General features: G+C 39.5%; 1 protein-coding gene across 1 annotated transcript; it reads left to right on the top strand.

Annotated features, from left to right (window-relative positions):
• The first annotated feature begins 5024 nt into the window (after nt 1-5024).
• LOC139718604 (monomeric sarcosine oxidase-like) lies at nt 5025-17698 on the top strand. The gene is made up of 5 exons (XM_071630070.1): nt 5025-5150; nt 13785-13935; nt 14798-15379; nt 16521-16670; nt 17439-17698. The coding sequence occupies exons 1-5, from the start codon at nt 5025-5027 to the stop codon at nt 17696-17698; spliced, it is 1269 nt and encodes a 422-aa protein (XP_071486171.1).
• Nucleotides 17699-18977: the final 1279 nt, after the last annotated feature.

Genomic DNA, 18977 nt, shown 5'->3' with positions numbered 1-18977 from the left:
TTCTGTAGGAACTACATTGCCCTAAAAAAAAAAAAGAATCAGAGAAAATGCACTCTTCTTATGCAGAATACTTCTACATTTTATTATTCAAGCTACAGTATATTGTCGAGCATTGCATAGCAAGACATTTGATGTTTGTAACCAGTAAAAATTTGTGGATGGTATTTTTGAACAAGTTTTCAATTCCTTTCAGTTCCTTACAATGCCGGCAAAGACAAGTTAGGGCAACCATACTAGTATGCTTTCCAGACCCTTTGCCGAAAGGACAAATCCAACTAAATCTACATGTACACCAGTTTTCGACGTTGAGGGCGTCAATAACCTGTATAGCAAAATAGTGCGAGCAGAGGATCTGGAAGCCAGACTAGGGTAACCACCGTCTTTGTTTCCCAGGTCTTGAACAGTTCATTTTAAAGCAGCATTTTCGATTGTCCTTTGTGCTTTCAGTTGAGGTCTATGCTACATCTGTGCATTTTAATTGTCATTAGTAATTGTGGTTAATGTTGTAATCATGTAGTCCTATTATGTTGTGGGTACAGTATGTTTGAATGTATATCTTGTTATACCATTAAATGGCCTGAAATAGATTTATATTTTAAAGGTACAGACCCAACAGAAGTAATTTCCGTTGTGTATTATTACGTGTGTGGGTGTGGACATGTGTGTTGTGTGTGTGTTTCTGTGTGAATGTGTGTGTGTATGTGTGTGTCTGTGTGTCTGTGTATTCATAAAGTCCTTGTATGAATTACAAACAAGAGTGACAATAGGCAAAGTCAAATTAGTATACAGTCAACCTCGCGTAAGTCGACATAGTCGGGACTGAGCAAAACACGTCGACTTACGCGAATGTCGACTTACGCGTAAGTCGACATTTTGTCGACTTATAAATGAAAACTAATTTCCCCTGTACAGAGTAAGATTTGGATCACGATGCGGATCGCTACCCAAATCTTACTCCTTTTGCCACCAAAACATGCTTACTGACATCAGCAACAATAATGTTTTAGTTCATGCATAAATCTCGCGCGGGTTAGTAACGACAACGCACAATTCCCAAATCTCTAGAGAGACTTTGAGAGAGCGGGATCGGAAACCTGGGCCCGTTTCTAGACACTTTACGTTTTAAACTTGATTTGAAATATCAAACGCAAATTCCCCAAAATTGCATTAAACTTTGCGATTAAAATGCAAGTGCGTTACTGCGAAGATATGCGGGTGATTTCGCATTATTCTGTCGAAATAATTTTTCATTGCCGACCGAGTTGAAATATGTGTCGCCATATTAATTTTGTTCTGTTTAAATTTGAATTGCCATACTCTGAAAATGAATTGTTCTCGCGCTCCGATTCACAACATACCGCTCTGTACGGCGCGGGCCCGTCTGAAATAAAAAGAAGAAAAGTTTGTTTGAAAACGACATCTTTCGGACTACTATAACCTTCGTAAAAACAAACCTCTTTCCATTGTCGGACTAATTTAATTTTGGACTGAGATTTAAACCTTCGGCATAGCGAACTTTAACAATAATTCGTTGTCATTTTTTCATTGACATTTTGTGAAGCAGCATGCGTTTCGGCAGTTTGAAACGTGTGAATGTTGCAATGTCTTTCCCCTGCAAGTGCAGACTAAGTTCGGTCACGGCGAAAGTTCCGTTACGAAATAAAAAATAATGCGAGCCTTTTCAACCATAACGCACTTCCGTAAATTTTTATGCGTTTAAACGCAGTTTCTGGTTTCGGACAAAACCTGGAAGTCTTTTCTGCAACGCTCTTGCTTTTTAAATACAGCGTTGCTTGTGATTTGACGGACTTGCATTTGATTTTTAGAGTTGCGTTTAAACGCAATTGAGTTTAAATGTCATACAATTTTCTAGTTTCGTATGATTATCAAACGCAAGTCTTTTCAGCGTTCCGTGTGATTTCATGGACCTGCATTTGATTTTCAGAATTGCGTTTAATTTTTAATTTTGCTTACGAAATGAAAAATAATGCGTCTTTTAAACAATAACACACTTCCGCAGATGTTTGGAGATGCGTTTAAACGCAGTTTCGTATAGTTTCGTACAAAAACCGTTAGTCTTTTCTGCAACGCTCTTGCGTTTGAATACAGGGTTATATGTGATTTGATGGACTTGCATTTGATTTTTAGATTTGCGTTTAAACGCAATTGAGTTTAAAAAAGTTCCCTACAATTTTCTAGTTTCGTGTGATTATCAAACGTAAGTCTTTTCAGCGTTCCGTGTGATTTGATGGACTTGCATTTGATTTTCAGAGTTGTGTTTGATTTCTTATTTTGCTTACGAAATAAAAAATAATGCAAGTCTTTTAAACAATAACACAACTCCGTAGATGTTTAGAGACGCGTTTAAACGCAGTTTCTTAGTTCTGTACAAAAACCGCAAGTCTTCTCTGCACCGCTCTTGCGTTTAAATACAGCGTTACGTGTGATTTGATGGACTTGCATTTGTTTTTTAGAGTTGCGTTTAAACGCAATTGAGTTCAAAAAAAATTCCCTACAATTTTCTAGTTTCGTATGATTATCAAACGCACGTCTTTCAGCTTTCCGTATGATTGATGGACTTGCATTGGATTTTCAGAGTTGCGTTTAATTTCTAATTTTGCTTACGAAATAAAAAAGTAATGCAAGTATTTTCAACAATAACGCACTTCCGTAGATGTATAGAGATGTTTTTAAACGCAGTTTCTAGTTTCGTACAAAACTGCAACGCTCTTGCGTTTAGATACATCGTTGCGTGTGATTTGATGGACTTGCATTTGATTTTTAGAGTTGCGTTTAAACGCAATTGAGTTTCAGGTTCGTACAATTATTTTCTAGTTTCATATGATTATCAGACGCAAGTCTTTTCAGCAAGGCACTTGCGTTTAAATGCAAAAGTTGCGTGTGATTTGATACACCTGCATTTGATTTTTGTTTTAGTTGCATTATTAGTTACATTGTAATAAATTTTCTAGAAAGGGCCCAGCTTTTAATACCGCTTCGGAATAATTAACGTCAGAATATTTGGATTTACAAAAACATTTCATGTTCGGATAATGAATACCTACTGGGACATAGTTAAGTGTACAAAATCTTTGCGTTTTGGGGAAAAACGAGAGGGAGAAAAGGGATAAAGTGAACTGCCTTGGGTACTACATTTAATACTCCAGTCAATGAGTGTATGCCCTTTCTATTCTGGCATACAAGACAATAGACGCATGGCGCGAACGCTACCGCGCCGTACACTAGCGAATTACCGAGTAGAAATGCAGCGAATCGGAGCGGGAAAACAATTCTTTTTCAGAGAATGGCGATAAGATTTTCAGCGAAAAATTATGTCGACTTAGACGAGGGAATTAACACGTATTTCAGCTCAGTTGGCACTGAAAAATCAGGTCGACTTACGCGAGTTGTCGACTTATAAATGTCGACTAAGACGAGGAAATTTTCAAGGAATAACAAAGGCAAAAATCGGGACTTTTTTATTGTGTCGACTTAAGCGAGTTGTCGACTTATGCGATGTCGACTTAGGCGAGGTCTACTGTACTGGATAGCTTGAATATGACTTGTGTATGCAATGTACTAATTGTGTTTGTTTGTCTTCAGTTGACAGTATCGGCAGCCAGCTATTGCATGCCTCCATATTTTAAAGGTACACAGAAGACCTGGGTTTCTGGAGGGCGCTGTTTAATGACCTCATGCAGTGACCTCATGGTCGTTGCCATGCGATCTTCATTACGAATATCGTAATGGTTAACTGTCAGTCAAGTATAGATAGCTCTGTGGGCGCGTATTACGTATGGTGTATGGTGCGTGAATGTTGGACTTAATCGATCATGTCGATCGTATGTAGTCTTTCTTACACTCACACAGATCCGTCGACCACTACCTACCTGTTACACATACATGTTATGTTAACAAAGTTCTGCGGCTAGCTAACTTGCAAACTTTGTCATTGTCACTATATAATGGGCGGAACAAAGACCGAGTGAGGAGAGCTCCAGGATCGGTCTGTATCACATCACACTTCTAGGGGCATTCCAGACAATTTTCAAAACTTCACGTCATGGAGTACATAATCGACAGCTCCAAATGTAAAAGTCTGAAAATCGTCCGGAGGTCTCCCTTCTCTGTGGATAGCGACGCTTTTCCTAACGCAGTTAACGTAAACTAAACTAGTTTCCAACAAAGTATATCTCTGTGAAAAATATTGTATAGGCCTAATAGTCGCCTTGCCGGCAGAACGGCCTTCTAAAGCATGAAATTTCGACCCAAAATCATATTTGGTTTATTAATTCGACAAAGTTTGGAAGTTCTTTGATATGTTTGGACGTTTTGAAATGTAACCATTCTTCCCATACTTCTTAGTTATTGTTGTTGCTTTTCCAATTTGTAATGTTTCATTGTTCGCGCTCGCGCTCGATGATGCACAAATTACTCTTAAAAGAATGGTATAGTATTGGTGGAGATGAGGATTGAGCTCAACTCTTTACGAGATACTAAGAAACCACTTCTGAAATACTGCAGAGCATCACTCTAAGAGGAATTTGAAGTTTATTTGATGAAACTCTGTTTCTAAATGGCTGAGACATCCATAAACAAAGTAAAACACAGCGCAATGTCAGTATCAGAAGTCATACATATCGGGGACTTCGACCTGGCGGCGCTCTATCATCTTTGGTACAATGATAACCGTACGGTAGAGGAACGCTATTGCAATGTTATATTCCACTGACACATGCCTGAGGAGATCATACTGGACGATGGGGCTCAAAGGTCGTGTACGGGCAACCATGGATAATGTGTTCGCCGTTCGACTTGATATACGTGACTTCTGTGAGATAGCGGTCCTTAACTGTCAAAGCTCCTTGGTCAAGGCACGTACGTCTATAATTTATTCATGTGCCATGGTACGGCGCCTATGTTCCCGCAGTGAGTACATCTACCACGTTGGTGCCGTGCATTATTAGTTCTATAATAGTTCATCAGTCGACTGTCCTGTTGTCGGGATCGAGACGAGACACGGCATGGCTTTCCAATATGACGTATGCATTGTTGGAGCAGGTATGACCGGGTCGGCAGCAGCCCGCTGGCTGTCTACTGAGAAAGGGGTTCGAGTGTGTCTTCTCGGGCCACTCGAGCCAACGGAAGAGGTGATAATATAATTTTCTCTATTATTCTGTGACTTAACCTAGAGTTAACATGATGTCCCACACCCCACCCCAAACCCCATCTCATAACTCATCCCAATTTTGCCCTGCCAAATCTGTCATTGCAACTTTGTTGTCTTCACTGCAAACACACACACAAACACACACACAAACACACGCACACACGCACACACACATACAAGCATGCGTCGATGAATTACAGTTGAAGCAATAATAAAATCATTCTCATGCGCGTAGCGTTTTGTTATGACTGTGACAATTTACCTCCTGCACGTAAAATGAATTTTACAAAATAATCTATGTCCATTTTGCTGGCTGAGGGTAGACATGGTCAATGGCTCTCCATTAGAGACAGAGCATGGTGGAGCATTACACTGTAGGTCCTATATCATGTGCTGAATGTTTCTATTGACCTAGATGCTAATGGAATTTGTTAATTCTTACTAAGAATTAACAAATTCCATTAGCATCTAGGTCAAGTTGGGTAAATAGTATCTACTCTGCATGTGTTTGCGTACAATGGATGCCATACCACTTGATCTCTGGAACATTGTATTTCTAATTTACTCTCAAGCTCCAAGACGTATTGTGACGCAGAACTCTCTGGGATAAATGGTTATTGTTCTATTGCTTTCATGTTTAGACGAAGGACGAAGTACAGATTTTTACCAGTGCTTTCACAAAGTACCACATGCACCTTCGACTTTCAAATCACTTGTGTATACTTGCAATATCTGTCGACGTCCGACATACAGCTTAATATTTCAGGTCCCCAGGAAGAACAGGCAAGGTCCTACCAACGTACTGATGGGTCTAACCTGTTGAAATGGGACTTTAGAATAACAAATGAATATAATATATATGTATATACATGTATATATATATATATATATATATATATATGTATACTGAAAGAAATCAGACTGAGGCGGACGTTGCTCTCGATCTTGAGTCTCCCTTTTATTCAGTCAAGCTTTCGGCCAGTCATCAGGCCTTCCTCAGGATCTGCGTGAGACGTGTATCATTTGACGTGATGTCCTGCATCACAGCACCGTGTGCTCATCTTCTGTATTGGCCAATCTATATTACGTCCTGCTCCCCTGGTCATGGGTGAGTGTTCTAATTTCTTCCAGTATATATGCAACCAACAATGAGGCACCGCGCACGTTTGGGAAGGGACCTACTTCTATCTCTCGCACTATATATATATATATATATATATATATTACTAAATAAGAAAAGTTCGTGGTAAAAAGTCAACTACGCTGTATCTGGACGTATGTCTCGATCCTCCACGAGTCGTAAAACCGCTTCGTTGTTCTCCAGGTTGTTTTATGCGAATTATGTCTTCTTCGTCTTCTTCTTCTTCTCTGTACTTCACTGATATACTACGAACTGTAGCTCAATAATATTTTCAAGTTCACCAGGTTGACGAAGCGTGTAGAACCTTTGAACTTAGCGGAGAATTCTGAAGAGAATTTCCAGGAGTGTGTCATGGTCGTTTTTTCCGCTGTTTCTTCTTTAATAGCACCGAATGTAGACAATCTAATGGAACACTAAATAAGAGAAGAGATAAGGATGCTTTAATCGTTTTGTCGTACTGTCCATGTACTATTGGTCTGTTTCCGTCAACGTAGTCGGGAAGAAGAGTGTACATCTCTTGTCAATCAGTTGGAAAGTCCGGTAAAGGGTACACGCTGAAGGAAATGTTGGTGATGCGATAAACTGCCCATTCTGCGCTGGGTCTCCGCCGTTTGCCGTACTCCATAGAGCCTGCTTGCAGGAGTGCCCGGATGAACATCTCCAGCGATGCTCGATTAGTTATTTGATGAGGTGCTTCGAATAGTGTCCTGTTAGCGGAAGGGCACTGATATTTCAGGTCCTGTGTCTCAGTATGACGAAGAATTAACCCAAACGCCGCGTTGACTTTGTAAGCAGTTTCCTGTCCCTCAAATATTTTCTCCGCAAACTCTCTCATCTTATTGGGTCGAAGACCGTCAAATTCAAAATTGTAGACGTGGCGATCTCTGTAACTACTCAGGTGCGTCTGGATTGAGCTCCGATGCTTTTCACACACATCATCTAGGGTAAGGAATTGACTTTCAGCTTGTGTGGATGACTGATCCAGTGCCCCGATGTGATCAATATGAGCACTGGTGAGTAGGCTTTCGTCTCCAACAGCTGATTGTAAAAGCGATTGGTTTTCAGCTTGTGTGGTTGACTGATCCAGCGTTCCTATGTCATATATGTGAGGAAAATTGTCAGAATGCGCACTAGCGGGTAGGTTTTCGTCTCCAACTGCTGACTGTGAAAGCGATTGGTTTTCAGCTTGTGTGGTTGACTGATCCAGCGTTCCTATGTCACGTATGTGAGGAAAATAGTCAGAATGAGTACTAGTGGGAAGGCTTTCGTCTCCAACTGCTGATTGTGAAAGTGATTGGTTTTCAGCCTGTGTGGTTGACAGATCCAGTGCTCCTATGTGAGGAAAATGGTCAGAATGAGTACTAGCGGGTAGGCTTTCGTCTCCAACTGCTGATTGTGAAAGTGATTGGTTTTCAGCCTGTGTGGTTGACTGATCCACTGCTCCTATGTAAGGAGAATGGTCAGAATGAGTACTAGTGGGAAGGCTTTCGTCTCCAACTGCTGCCTGTAAAAGTGATTGGTCTTCAGCTTGTGTGGTTGACTGATCCAGTGCTCCTATGTGAGGAGAATGGTCAGAATGAGTACTAGTGGGTAGGCTTTCGTCTCCAACTGCTGATTGTAAAAGCATTCGGTTTTTAGCCTGTTTGGTTGACTGATCCAGTGCTCCTATGTGAGGAGAATGGCCAGATTGAGTACTAGTGAGTAGGCTTTTGTCTCCAACTGCTGACTGTGAAAGTGATTGGTCTTCAGCTTGTGTGGTTGACTGATCCAGTGCTCCTATGTGAGGAGAATGGTCAGAATGAGTACTAGTGGGTAGGCTTTCGTCTCCATCTGCTGATTGTAAATCACGGTGCGTTTTGAAGTGGCGATGAAGGTTGTCTTTTCTCCTAAACTCCCTACCGCATGTTTTGCAGACAAAGGGTGATGATAATGTGTGAACGGATTTCTCGTGACGTTGTCGATCACTAACGCGTTCAAATACCTTTCTGCAGTATTGGCATGAGAGTCGAGTCTCTTTCGAACTCCGTTTGTCATGTACTTTCTGGTGTCTTGCCAGGTTGTCACTTCGATGAAAAGATTTCCCGCAGCGATCGCACAAATGACGCTTGCTGCGATTGCCGTGAGCAATGGCCTTGTGTCGATAGAGTCCGGTCCAGTGTTGAAATCTGCCCCCGCAAACGTTGCATTTGATGACTTGGTTGAAGGCAGGCATAATTATTATGAAGTTTCGGCTTGGGGTTTTTCATTGATGAGGTGTGATGAAGTTAGCACTCCTAGTAAGCAGGAAACAAGGAAAGATAACTGATTAAGAATAAAGAATGAACATAATGAAAAAAACAATACTAATTTTAACATTGCGAGACGAAAACTCTTGCCTTGCTTTGAGTTTGTCGACTGATTAACAGATGGATCTGAAAGTCGTCGATCGATGCTGCCGCTGGAAACCTGTAGAATTGTAAGAGCATACCGTTTCGAGTTCTCGATAGACGATGCCAACGAATCAGACGTTTCAAAGGGGTCTGTGGCAAGTATATTGCCCCCTGGGCAATTTCCCCTGACCCTATAACCATAATCCTGAACCTATACGGTTTCGAAGGAAATAATGCAAACTGAAGAGAAGGTCTTGTCTTATAAACTCCTCTAGTCTTAAAGGACAAGTTCACCTTCACAGACATGTGGGTTGAGTGAATGCAGCAATATTAGTAAAACACGTCAGTGAAAGTTTGAGGAAAATCAGACAATCCGTTCTAGAGTTATGCACTTTTGAAGTTTCCGCTCACTGAAGGCTGGATGAGAAGACTACTATAGCTTGTGGTGTCACGTGAGTACAACGATATAAAGAAAATAATATTATAAAGAAAATTCAACATATATTTACTTTCCTCCCTTAATAAAAAGTCTTTTGATTACCCTCTTTCAGAAGGCAAGGGGAATAATATTACCCTTAACACACATCCGTGACAAGTTGAGGAAATATACACTTTTTTCAAAAAGTAAAATTTTGTGAAATTCTCTTTTTATCTTCTTTATGTTGTTCTACGCATATGACATCATACACTGTAGTACTCTTCTCATCCAGCAGTAACTGGGCAGATACTTAAAAAATTCATAACTTTTGAACGGATCGTCCGATTTTCCCCAAACTTTCACTGATGTGTTCTACTGCTATTGTTGCATTCACTCAGTCCACATGTATATGAAGGTGAACTTGTCCTTTAATGTGCTTAATAGTAACACGGTGAACAATTTCATGCATTTGAGTTAAAATTGACTGCATTATCTAACAGTATTACTGGTATGATTAAGATGCATAAAGTTTAGTCGCCCCGTGAACTCGATGACATTACTCCATGAATTAACATCCGACCTTCATCTTACAAAATTCAAAAAGAATATAATGTAGTTCGGACTGGTAAAATAATAAGGGATGTTTATCATCTATCGAGTCGGCTTGTACACCAACAATTCGACATTTCAATTCATGTGAATCTCAAGGTATATCATGAAATAGATTGCACAAGTCTCATCAAATCGCATTTGGACGAAGTGATAAAGTTATGCCATTCCTGTGTTACAAGATGTGCGACTTTGAATTAAACAAGTAAGAATATTATTGAAACTAATTCATGTCCTTAGGTATCTAAAGAAAAATTGGAACTTATTTCTCGATAATGAACGTAGACAATTTCGGCACAAAACTATTTAAGTACATGTAATTGTTGAACGTTGTTTAATCGTCGATTTTCGTTACATGCAGGTGAGGCTAATGTAGGTTATTGATAGGTAATTCATAAGGTCCGACTTCTCAAACATAATTAACTGCGCTTTCAGTGCTGTATATATATATATATCTGAAATCTTGTCATAATTACAAAGGTGCTACCTTTTTACATCATAACGTCGATAGATACATTGCGCCGTGATCAGGTATCATTTTAATGAACTTATAGTAAGGGTTATATGGCAATACTGAAGCAAGGATATGAAGAAAGGAGATGTAAAAATACCCTAATAGACGTATGGATTCGCTTTGACGTCAGTGCTCCAAAGTATAGGTCCTACGAGTGTGTTGACGTGTAACAATATATGCTATGGTAATATTCTATTCTACTAGGGATGGTATTTTATTTTGATGTAACCCTTCAGTTTGATAATGAAATAATTTCCATTTCAACGTCTGAATGGCCTCCTTCCAATGAATTTCATGATTTGTCGCTATGAGTTGAGTTGGGTTTATTTATTTATGCACGGATTAAAGCCCTGTTTCAGCTGGAAAGCTATTTTCAGTAAGACATCGTTTGTCACTTCGAGTAACAAAGTACACACACAGTGAAAATGCAAACAGATATGCAATGATACACAACTTCATGACAGACACTGAACAATTAAGTTACAAAAAATGAATGAAAAAGAAAGTTGCATGCGAACAAAATAAGAAAATCGGTAAACTTCTATCGACACATGAAGGGTTTACCGCTAATTTCATGATCTCTTAGGTGAAACTTTTGACGTCACTAATTACTCTAAATGAAGAGGAAGATAATATTGAAAATCATTGGATGATATACTGGGAAGTACATGTGTGTATTGTAGTTAGCTAGTGTGAAGACTTAGTCCTTTACCCTCAAATCTGTGTATCTATGAACACTCCAAAATAAAGCGACCTTCAAAAGTTTCGTAATGAATTGATGCGTTGAATATAGAGTGAAAGGTTTACTCACCTCAGACAGGACAAGGGTAGTCTATAGTACCGGTATACAGAGAAGTCGGTGTGGGCTGAAGACGATATTTTGCTGTTAACCAACCAGGTACACATGGTATTACACCGCACCATCCGACACTTTAGCCGTCTTGAATTACTGTGCCTTGAAGCACAATACGAATTATACAATAGGCTTCAAAGGAAAATCAATTCTTTGAACTGGGAGACCCTATTCAGACTGGAAGAGCAGTGCAGAGGAAGTAAACAGGGAGGTGGCCTTTCCACCTATACCTGGGTAAACGCGTCGGTCGTTCAGTTTACTCGCGCTCGAGTCATGCTCGAGTAAACGGTAGAAAGTAAAGACGACCAAGTTATTACTCCCAATGACTCACCATTACGTAATACTGGTCCTATCCATCGAGAGGCTTATGAGGGTCGAATGTATACATACATACATACATACATACGTACATACACTATTTTCCATCCGATTTTAGTTTTCTTTCATTGTGCTACATTTGCAACTAAAGAGAATGGAGAGTTTCCTCGCCTCCTTAAAGGTAGGGAATCCCATTTGCATGCCTTAAATGAAGAGTTGTATAAATACAGTGGTATGTTGAAGAGAGTATCATTTTAGAAACTGCCATAAAGTATTGAAAGTGGAAGGTAACATTTAGTACACTTTTTTGACCGCTAGATTTTGAATTGAATTCTTTTTCGGGGCTCACCGTAAATTCCAGTACATTACTAGGCTACCTTTGCAGACCCATGCACTGCATGTGTGTCCATCATGTATATTTTGTGAAGAAAGTTCATCAAAACTTACAAACATTTCTACATACATTCTTGCCACACACTCTATATGTTATTACATCAGCTCTTATACTTTTAGATTTGTGTTTATAGATAAAAAATACAGAAGACTGCAACAAAAAGGCTTAAGTGTGGCTGACACACAGAACTATTGAGTAGTTGAGTTTTGTGCATTATTCAAATTGTAGATAACTGCTGACTTCCAAATTTCTCAGCGGTGGCCTAAACAAGTCCCCTGAGGTTCATATTTAATGTTTTGCTGCATTTTGGGAGGTTTGTAAAAGGTATCCCCTACCTTTAAAATCTTATCTTTTGTTTTCCCTTTTGACCCTATAAAGTCGAGGCTATATTGACCTCATCCGGGCCCATGATGTATCATTGTAATATTTGGCACATGGGTAAATGAACTCATTTTCTTCATGACGCAACATTTGAAATTTCTCACGGTCATCCATTGAGGGCGCTACTAGCCAAAACATAAAAACTACATATAAAATATGCTAAAATTATCCTCTTTCTTTACATTTCGTTATCCCCAATATTTATGCTTTTGAAAAAACAAAGAATCTTAGACCAATCATTTTTGTTATATTTGTCACAAAGGAAAAGACACTCAACCTTCACTATTTGTTATGGTTGAAATTTATCAAGGTCAATACATTGAGGTGCTATTCATTACACTATGAAGAAATATATGAGACCCATGGTTTATTGCTTGGGATATAGGTAGATTGTGTCACATTTCATATTTCCATAACATTGGAATTTTGAGTTTGCTAATTGATAAAATGATGAACAAAATGATAATACAGAGTAAACTTGTGTGGAAATTACACAAAATAATAGGGTAGTCTTTATTTTGAAAAATGCTGTATTTTCAATAATTTCTATTATACCTATTCTTTGATGCCTATGTCATATAAAAAATAAAAAAGGAAATAAAAAGAAGACCATTCCAATGTAATTCACGACCATATATAACTTAACATTTTGTCCCTTCGGCAAATAACAGCCAAGAAAACGCCCATTTCATCCATTATTATATCGTTCACTGAAATTGGAACAGAACAAATGAAAATGTAATATCTGACGTGAGAAGCTATGCACCATAATATCTTTAGCGGCTAAGTGAGGTCTTGTATGCTGGGTCAATAATAGACCGTTCTTGGTTTATACTCTATTGGCCTATTCTTGGGACCACCATCTCAAAATTGTATTAACGTCATGCAAACACGCAGGTTACCAATACGTGTGATGGCAGCATGATTCTGTATCAGAAGATGTTCCTTTTCTTTTTTAACACATTGTTGCATTGTCAAGCACCTCGGCTGCGTATTTCCGATTTACATAATACAAAGTTACAGGTAATCAGTTTGTCCACTTTCCTCCAAATGCTAACCCTCTTATGTCCCAGAGGTGTCGAAATCTGCCATTATCACTACATGTATCAGCGTATTTCCTCATTGGTGTTTCATAATCAGTGGGCCTTCAACCATTCTACGTTATCTCACTGAACGGCAATTGTTTGTGAAAGTAGCGAATTTTGGATTTCGTCAAGGTTCGAAAAAAAACTGGAAGCAACTTCGTAAAGGGGGTATCTCACTTTGCGAACATAGCGAATTCTAGGGAATTTTAGGTTTCGGCAGGGTTTGTTAAGTTGCAATCAAATTCTCAAACAATTGCCATCAAATTGGCAAACATGCTTCATTGCCGTAAACGGTTTTTCTTGTCGCAAACAAATTTTGAACATGTTCAAAATTTCCTTGCGCCAAGAAACATTGTTTACTACAATAAAAAATTATCACGATTGCAATTGTTTGCGAATTTGATTGCAACTTTTTACGAACCCTGAAATTCCCTAGAATTCGCTACGCTCGCAAGCATTCACCACTCAGTGAGACACAACGACAAACTCCTCTCATATTGCGCTTTACTTGTGTTCGCACACCTTATCACAGGAGTTGCAGGATCCGAGGCGGACGATATTCGGCTCTCACTACGACGAAGCGCGCATCGTCAGCGGGTTGTGCGCGCGCCGACGAGACTCCACATGGCCGGTGGTGGTCAGACGATCTATTGACCGGTTCAAGGACCTCGAACGGGAAACTGGTGAGATTATTCCCTAGTGATATCTACCATAGCATCACATATAAAACGGTGGACACTTAATTGCGTGTCTTTTATTGTTTGTGGTGTATGTTTTTAGTGTGGGACCTACACAGACATTACAGACTGACTTTTGTTTCAGCGTGCATGGGCAAACAAAATCGGAAGTTAGGAGTGACGAAGTTGCGGATTCCAATTCGATCTCTGAACTGTTAACCCTTTCAATCCCGTCAGTATTTTTTTTAATCAGCATACCTTATGTGTAGGATATGGGGATGGTAGTTTGGATGGGGTTAAGTAGAAAATACAAATAATTAACAAACTCGAAATTTCCTGGATTTAAGTCAAACAAGTTCTTTTTTTTCTCTCTCTCTCTCTCCTTCTCTCTCTCTCTCTCTAAAGACAAAACCAGAATCGCATTGGATCTAATACTTTGTTGCATAATGCATAATGGTGTGCGCAAACAGTCAGCATAGACATGTAACAATGATATGTTTACGTCATTACTGCTTTCACGACGAGTATCTTGATTCAATCGGTGTCGTTATCGATTACGATTAATTTGTATATTTTCATGTTTTGGAGGCTTTTTTTAAAAACATAATCAGAAGTGAAGTAATAATCATGAACGGTGGAAGAACAATATTAGCGTTATTTTTCTTGTTCTGCAGACTTCATAGATATATGGCAAGGAAGGATTACCAAAGTTGTAGACAGTTTGCATTTTTCTCGACGATTTTTTTCTTATTCTGTGAGTAGATTTATTGAAATAAAGGAATCAACACTGTGCAAAATTTCTACTTCAAAGAAATGCTTAAATCTGTTTCGACTTGCTACGATAATATCGTTATATGTTTCTTTACAGGCGTCAATTTTTATCATGAGGTCGGCTGCGTATTCAAGGCATTTGCAGACGATGTTACGAAAGTGCACACTCTGTTACCATCGCATAGCAACACTCGCAAGTTGACATCAGAGGAACTTTCTGAACTTTTTCCCTACCTCCAGTCAGACGACTCACGCTTTCACGCCATACTCGAACCTCAGAAGGCTGGCTACATCAGTCCACGAAAGTATATTCTTGCCAACGAGATCATTGCGAAGCGCAACGGTTGTGACGTAATCAGGGACATTGCAAGCGAGGTGACGCGCCACCACGATCCGTCTCTGGGAGCGTACATGCGCGTCGTCACCCAAAATGGCGGTCGCACCATCACGGCAAAGAGAGTTCTCCTGTGCCCGGGGGGATTCGTCAACTTCGAGAGACTGCTTCCCGACCCCCTTATGGAGGTCGATCTCACCCCTATGACCGAGATGGCAGTCCTGATCGAATTACAGGAGGAGGACGCCCATCGCATGGCGAAGATGCCGTCGGTGCTTGTGTATTTACCAGACAGCAATGACCATCGCAATTCGTACATTCTTCCTCCGGTCAAGTACCCAGATGGTACGAACATCAAAATCATTCAGGACTTATCCATTCTCACTAATTTTACACTGACTAAATAGAATCTTGATGCAGCAGACAACGGGTCATTCTTAACATTCGTCATGATCGTGGGAAACCTTTCATATTTTACAAGGGAGAGCACCACAAGCTTAGATTATAATGCAGAATTAACTGCTGGCAATTCCATATAAAATTCTTACTTCCCTATAAAAATCACAAATAAGGTAAATCATAATATTGTGTATGGGTGTGTTTGTTTATTCAAAACTTTACCAGCACTGCGAACGAATTATGACGAATAATTTTCATGGCACGCTTTCAATACTTGCACGAGATTCTCTCCTGGTTTGATTGTAGGTCGAGAGAAGATTTTAAGTATCAATGACTGCAATGGCTGCTGCGCAGTGTATTTTTGGTACTAATAGAAGGAACTCTCTTGTCGGCACTTTCTTTCAAATGTAGATGAATATTTGATATCTTTATCAAACTCACTTACGCAAATTGTGAGAACAATACGTAGCACTACCTGATTGATTATACAAGTGTAGTAACAATAATGATGAATGCAATAGTAATACAGGAGGGCGTGGAACGTCTTGTTGTTATTGTTTTAAGTTGTGGGGACTGCGGGTCATTTTTAACCCCCCCCCCCTGGAATTCTCTTTATATTGTCTTTATATCTTGTCTTATATTATGTGTGACATCAAGAATTGCAGATATATCTAGCATTCTTATCCAGCGATGGCTGTAACACAAATTCAAATTTATCTAACTTTTGAACGGATTGTCCGATCTTCCTAAAACTTCACTGATATTTCTGCAAGCAGTCAATTCATGTATTTAATTTTTGGATTCTATTCCCCTTTAACCATGTTGATTGCATACTCGTGAGTTTGAACGCATTATCCAATTTCCCTCAAACTTCACTATTTGTGCACGATGTCAATCTACTCTAATATTCATAGACCTAATATTTGGGTTTCATTCCCCTTTAACCATGTTGACTGTTTACGCGTGAGGCCAGACGGACTTTGAAACAGAATGGATGTATGATGCGAACCCAAATTCGACCCGGCAGGGTCACGTCCACCCTAATTACAAACTGTGCGATGTTACCCATACGATAAACTCTTTTCAGGAAAGTACTATTTGAAAGTAGGCCATGACAGCGACTGGAACCGACCCCTGTACTCGAGCGGGGAGGTAGCGGCGTGGTACCGCAGCAAGACTGAGGATAACTTCCAGGCGTTTCAGAGTATATACCTCCGCATCTACGAGTCTGTTACCGGTGAGCAATGTGTGAAGCAACATCAACAAGCATAGATGTCCATATGTGGCCCAAGGGGGAATTATCGACCAAAATTAGCATCCGTTTTAGTTCTGTCGATCCCTGCCTCCGCATTCTGATTCTGCAGTGTGCATTTTCGATACAACTTCAGCAAATTTTCCCGTTATTAATCTTTTGATAATGACCGCATGGGACCGTGAAGGGCGGTATTTAAAGATGTGTTTTCATAATCTTATTCGTATCTGTCGAAATTGTGTTTATATCTCCACTTGATTTCTTGTCTTTATTTTCCAAGTAGAAAGTAACATAGGTACAATACCATTTTTAAACACACTTCGGCTGAACTTGTTTATCTTACATACATGGGATCTCAGACTCCATCAATTAACTCCGCCGTGTTGGTCTACTGTTGTGTAGATTATAGAGAAGAAGAAGAAGAAGAAAAAGAAGAGGAAGAAGAAGAAGAAGAGGAAAGATAGAAAGAGACAGGGAGGGGATATGACCCACTGTGACCACAGAAGTATCAAATGTTATCCCAGAAGTATCAAATATCATCTTAAAACTTGAAGATCATTTTGCTACTTCCAATATTGTACTCCATGCTTAGAAAGATTTCCCTGGATATACGTTCTTTTAGTCAATATTTGATAAGGATCATGTACTGTAACGTTCTCTTGACGGTTCTAGGCGAAGTTGTGTAAGTTTCATAACATTGGGGTTTTTTTTTTCCTTTCAAAGAAAAGTATGATATCGTTTGATTCTTGACAGGATTCCGACCTAAATCCCTCCGCTCCATGTTCTGCGTCACCACGTACACCCCTACTGGTCAGTTCTACTGCGACATGGTGTCCCCAACCTTGGGACTCATTGCGGCAGGCAACGGAGGGGGCGCTATGGCAGCTGACGAAATTGGCCGCACGGGGGCGCGCATGATCCTCAAGGGGGCGTGGGACTCGGATCTGCCAACCGAAGAGTTTAAAATCAGATGGAAGATTAAGAAGGGCGGGAAGGTTAATAGCCAACTGTAGCAATAAGAATACACATTAACCACCTAATATTAATTGATGACTTCCTCACACAATGTATGTAGACTGTGCAATGAAATTATATGCAAAAATTTGGGTCTGAAATGAGTGTACATATTGTGTGCTTTCCCTTATATCGTGTATACTAAAAGACATATGCCTACACTACATAATGACAACCGGTACGTCTCTTTCATTTTTGTACATGCAACCTTTGTAATAAGTAAATGAGGTAATTATAAGAGGATCTGCCTTGAACTATACATCAATGTTTAGGAGTTGGTGTTCTCTTTCTCCTCGTAGAGAGCACCATCGAACAATTAAGAACTGCATGGTGTTTGTGTGAGAGCCTAAATATTGTATTATTCTAAAATAACTTTTACCTTTCAAATTCATGAATTTCTTCCGTCGAGATGTTTTCATTGCAACTGATTGACAAATTGCCCTACATCGACGTAAATAAGCACTGAATTGATCAGTGTTTTAGTAGTAGCCATGATAAAAAATCATGGGCGTACATACTCGAGCAGGATTCGAACCTACGACCTCCTGATCACCGGACACGCGTCATCTCCACTAGACCACCGAGCTTTCGCCCGAAAGCAAGAGTTATATGTACGCCCATGATTTTTTTATCATGGCTACTACTAAAACACTGATCAATTCAGTGCTTATTTACGTCGATGTAGGGTAATTTGTCAATCAGTTGCAACTTTTACCTTTTTTATTATCCACTTTTAAGATTTCATTAGTTCTAATACATGTATAGTATAAAAGTTAGGAGTTCTCCAAGTTAATCTCGATTTTCTGAAAAGCAAAGCTACAATAAGAGCATCTAAGAAATGATGAAAATTAACATATGCGAAATGCCCAGACCATATACGGGTATACGTATAAAAGTAATTGACTTTTAGAGCTGTTTTAGGTCAAGTTCTGAGACCTTTTATCTTTTTATGCTACAGAGTAAAACTACTTTATTATGTTTGATATTAAACACAGCCTCCATTTTATATTGTTCTCGTCTCATACGCGTCCTCCGTCTTATTTTTGTTTCCTTTTTTTCACCTGTCAAAGCATTTTTACGAAGATAAAGAAGTCATGATATATCCATAAGAAGTACATTCTTCGTCAGTTTGTACGAAAACTAACCCTAACATAATCATATCACGCAAGCATGCGTGTGCGTGGTGATTTAAATTGAGCAGGACAGCATTTTACAGTGTTAAATATTGAACATACAGGACTGGTGTTCAATGCGAATTGCTGCGTACTGATGCAGCAG

This window comes from Diadema antillarum, unplaced genomic scaffold, assembly GCF_040938485.1.
Source record: "Diadema antillarum isolate AM-2024a unplaced genomic scaffold, OU_Dant_1.0 scf00000097, whole genome shotgun sequence".
NCBI lineage: Eukaryota > Metazoa > Echinodermata > Echinoidea > Diadematoida > Diadematidae > Diadema > Diadema antillarum.
The sequence above is the reverse complement of the archived record's forward strand: the minus strand, read 5'-3'. Positions and strand labels throughout refer to the sequence as shown.

Excerpts from the sequence above, each read along its gene's own strand:
- LOC139718604 (XM_071630070.1), top strand. The coding sequence starts at position 5,025 with ATGGCTTTCCAATATGACGTATGCATTGTTGGAGCAGGTATGACCGGG. Across the intron at positions 13,936-14,797 it reads GGACCTCGAACGGGAAACTG|GCGTCAATTTTTATCATGAG; the intron begins GTGAGATTATTC and ends GTTTCTTTACAG. Across the intron at positions 16,671-17,438 it reads CATCTACGAGTCTGTTACCG|GATTCCGACCTAAATCCCTC; the intron begins GTGAGCAATGTG and ends GATTCTTGACAG.